At 38.4% G+C, this 2,500-nt stretch overlaps 1 protein-coding gene across 1 annotated transcript in view; it reads left to right on the top strand.

Moving 5' to 3' along the window:
* Window positions 1–2,500, top strand: part of LOC137616486 (tripartite motif-containing protein 59-like) — a 24,146-nt gene that overhangs the window by 19,546 nt on the left and 2,100 nt on the right. Inside the window, exon 2 of the mRNA XM_068346297.1 lies at window positions 1,607–2,356. Within this exon, the coding sequence (XP_068202398.1) occupies window positions 1,607–2,356 (750 nt within the window). The remainder of the gene's footprint in view (window positions 1–1,606; window positions 2,357–2,500) is intronic.

The raw sequence follows: 2,500 nt of genomic DNA, 5'->3' as shown, positions 1-2,500 counted from the left end.
TTTGCACTATTTTCCTTTTGCAGACTCCCAATGTCCTGGAATGTAAAATTTGCACTATTTTCCTTTTGCAGACTCCCAATGTCCTGGAATGTAACATTTGCACTATTTTCCTTTTGCAGACTCCCAATGTCCTGGAATGTAACATTTGCACTATTTTCCTTTTGCAGACTCCCAATATCTTGGAATGTAAAATTTGCACCATTTTCCTTTTGCAGACTTTCAATGTCCTGGAATGTGACATTTGCACCATTTTCCTTTTGCAGAATTCCAATGTCCTGGAATGCAACATTTGCACTATTTTCCTTTTGCAGGCTCCCAATGTCTTGGAATGAAACATTTGCAATATTTTCCTTTTGCAGAATTCCAATGTCTTGGAATGTAAAATTTGCACCATTTTCCTTTTGCAGACTTCCAATGTCCTGGGATGTAAAATTTGCACCATTTTCCTTTTGCAGACTTCCAATGTCCTGGAATGTAAAATTTGCACCATTTTCCTTTTGCAGACTTCCAATGTCCTGGGATGTAAAATTTGCACCATTTTCCTTTTGCAGACTTCCAATGTCCTGGAATGTAAAATTTGCACCATTTTCCTTTTGCAGACTTCCAATGTCCTGGAATGTAAAATTTGCACTATTTTCCTTTTGCAGACTTTCAATGTCCTGGAATGTAAAATTTGCACTTTTTTCCTTTTGCAGACTCCCAATGTCCTGGAATGTAAAATTTGCACCATTTTCCTTTTGCAGACTCCCAATGTCCTGTAATGTAAAATTTGCACTATTTTCCTTTTGCAGACTCCCAATGTCCTGGAATGTAAAATTTGCACTATTTTCCTTTTGCAGAATTTCAATGTCCTGGAATGTAAAATTTGCACTATTTTCCTTTTGCAGACTCCCAATGTCCTGGAATGTAAAATTTGCTCTATTTTCCTTTTGCAGACTTCCAATGCCCTGGAATGTAAAATTTGCACTATTTTCCTTTTGCAGACTTCCAATGTCCTGGAATGTGACATTTGCACTATTTTCCTTTTGCAGACTCCCAATGTCCTGGAATGTAAAATTTGCACTATTTTCCTTTTGCAGACTTCCAATGTCCTGGAATGTAGCATTTGCACCATTTTCCTTTTGCAGACTTCCAATATCCTGGAATGTGACATTTGCACTATTTTCCTTTTGCAGACTTCCAATATCCTGGAATGAAAAATTTGCATTATTTTCCTTTTGCAAACTTCCAATGTCCTGGAATGTAACATTTGCACTAATTTCCCTTTGCAAACTTCCAATATCATGGAATGTAAAATTTGCATTATTTTCCTTTTGCAGACTTCCAATGTCCTGGAATGTGACATTTGCACTATTTTCCTTTTGTAAACTTCCAGTGTCCTGGAATGTAACATTGGCACTATTTTCCTTTTGCACGCTTCCGATATCCTGGAATGTGACATTTGCACTATTTTCCTTTTGTAAACTTCCAGTGTCCTGGAATGTAACATTGGCACTATTTTCCTTTGTACGCTTCCAATATCCTGGAATGTAACATTTGCATCATTTTCCTTTAGCAGACTTTCAATGTCCTGGAATGTAAAATTTGCACTATTTTCCTTTTGCAGAGTTCCAATATCCTGGAATGTGACATCTGCTGCAATGCATTCAGCAAAGAATATTGCCCCAGATTGTTGCCATGTTCTCACACGCTATGTGGCCATTGCATCGATGGAATTATTGCAACGAATAGGAAATTTTGTCCATCCTGCAGGAAAGAATTCGCAGCTACTTCGGCCGAAGATTTGACCGTTAACAGAATTTTCTTGGACTTGATTATCCAGCTGTCCTCCAAGCCCAAAGTATCCAATGCGTCCTCTTCCCGTGAACCTAAGGCGTCCATACAAGGACGTGAACCTAAGGCGTCCATACAAGGACGTGAACCTAAGGCCTCCATACAAAGTTTCAATGAGGGTTTTCGTAAGAATTGTATCAAAAAAGGTATCAAAGACTATGAGGAAACTAAGGCCCAAGTTGGAGATACCATTGAAACCTACAGAGACATGAAATTTCTTATTCAAGAAGCTGATAAAGACATTGATGGATTGATGGAGAAGCTAAAAGGGATTAAAATGTCGCATTCTGAAATGCTGAGCAATATTGATCAAAATATAGAACTGATGGAGAATGCATTGGATCTCGCATTTCAAAGTAAAATAAAACTGGAAAACCTTGATGCTCAACTGGCTTCCTCTGCAGACTTCACCTCAGCTGGGCCTGTTATTGATGAAGCAGAAACCGTATTTAATGAAATACAGGAAAAGATACGGGAAACTCAGGATCTTCTGAAATGCAAACGAGATGCAGATATTGGCAAGGTTAGTTCTCTCTCTCTCTCTCTCTCTCTCTCTCTCTCTCTCTCTCTCTCTCTCTCTCTCTCTCTCTCTCTCTCTCTCTCTCTCTCTTTAAATGTAGACATTCTGAACTACTTTTAATTCACTCATCTTTTAGCCAAAGACATT

This window comes from Palaemon carinicauda, chromosome 22 (genome assembly GCF_036898095.1).
Source record: "Palaemon carinicauda isolate YSFRI2023 chromosome 22, ASM3689809v2, whole genome shotgun sequence".
NCBI classification, from domain to species: Eukaryota; Metazoa; Arthropoda; class Malacostraca; order Decapoda; family Palaemonidae; genus Palaemon; species Palaemon carinicauda.
The sequence above is the reverse complement of the archived record's forward strand: the minus strand, read 5'-3'. Positions and strand labels throughout refer to the sequence as shown.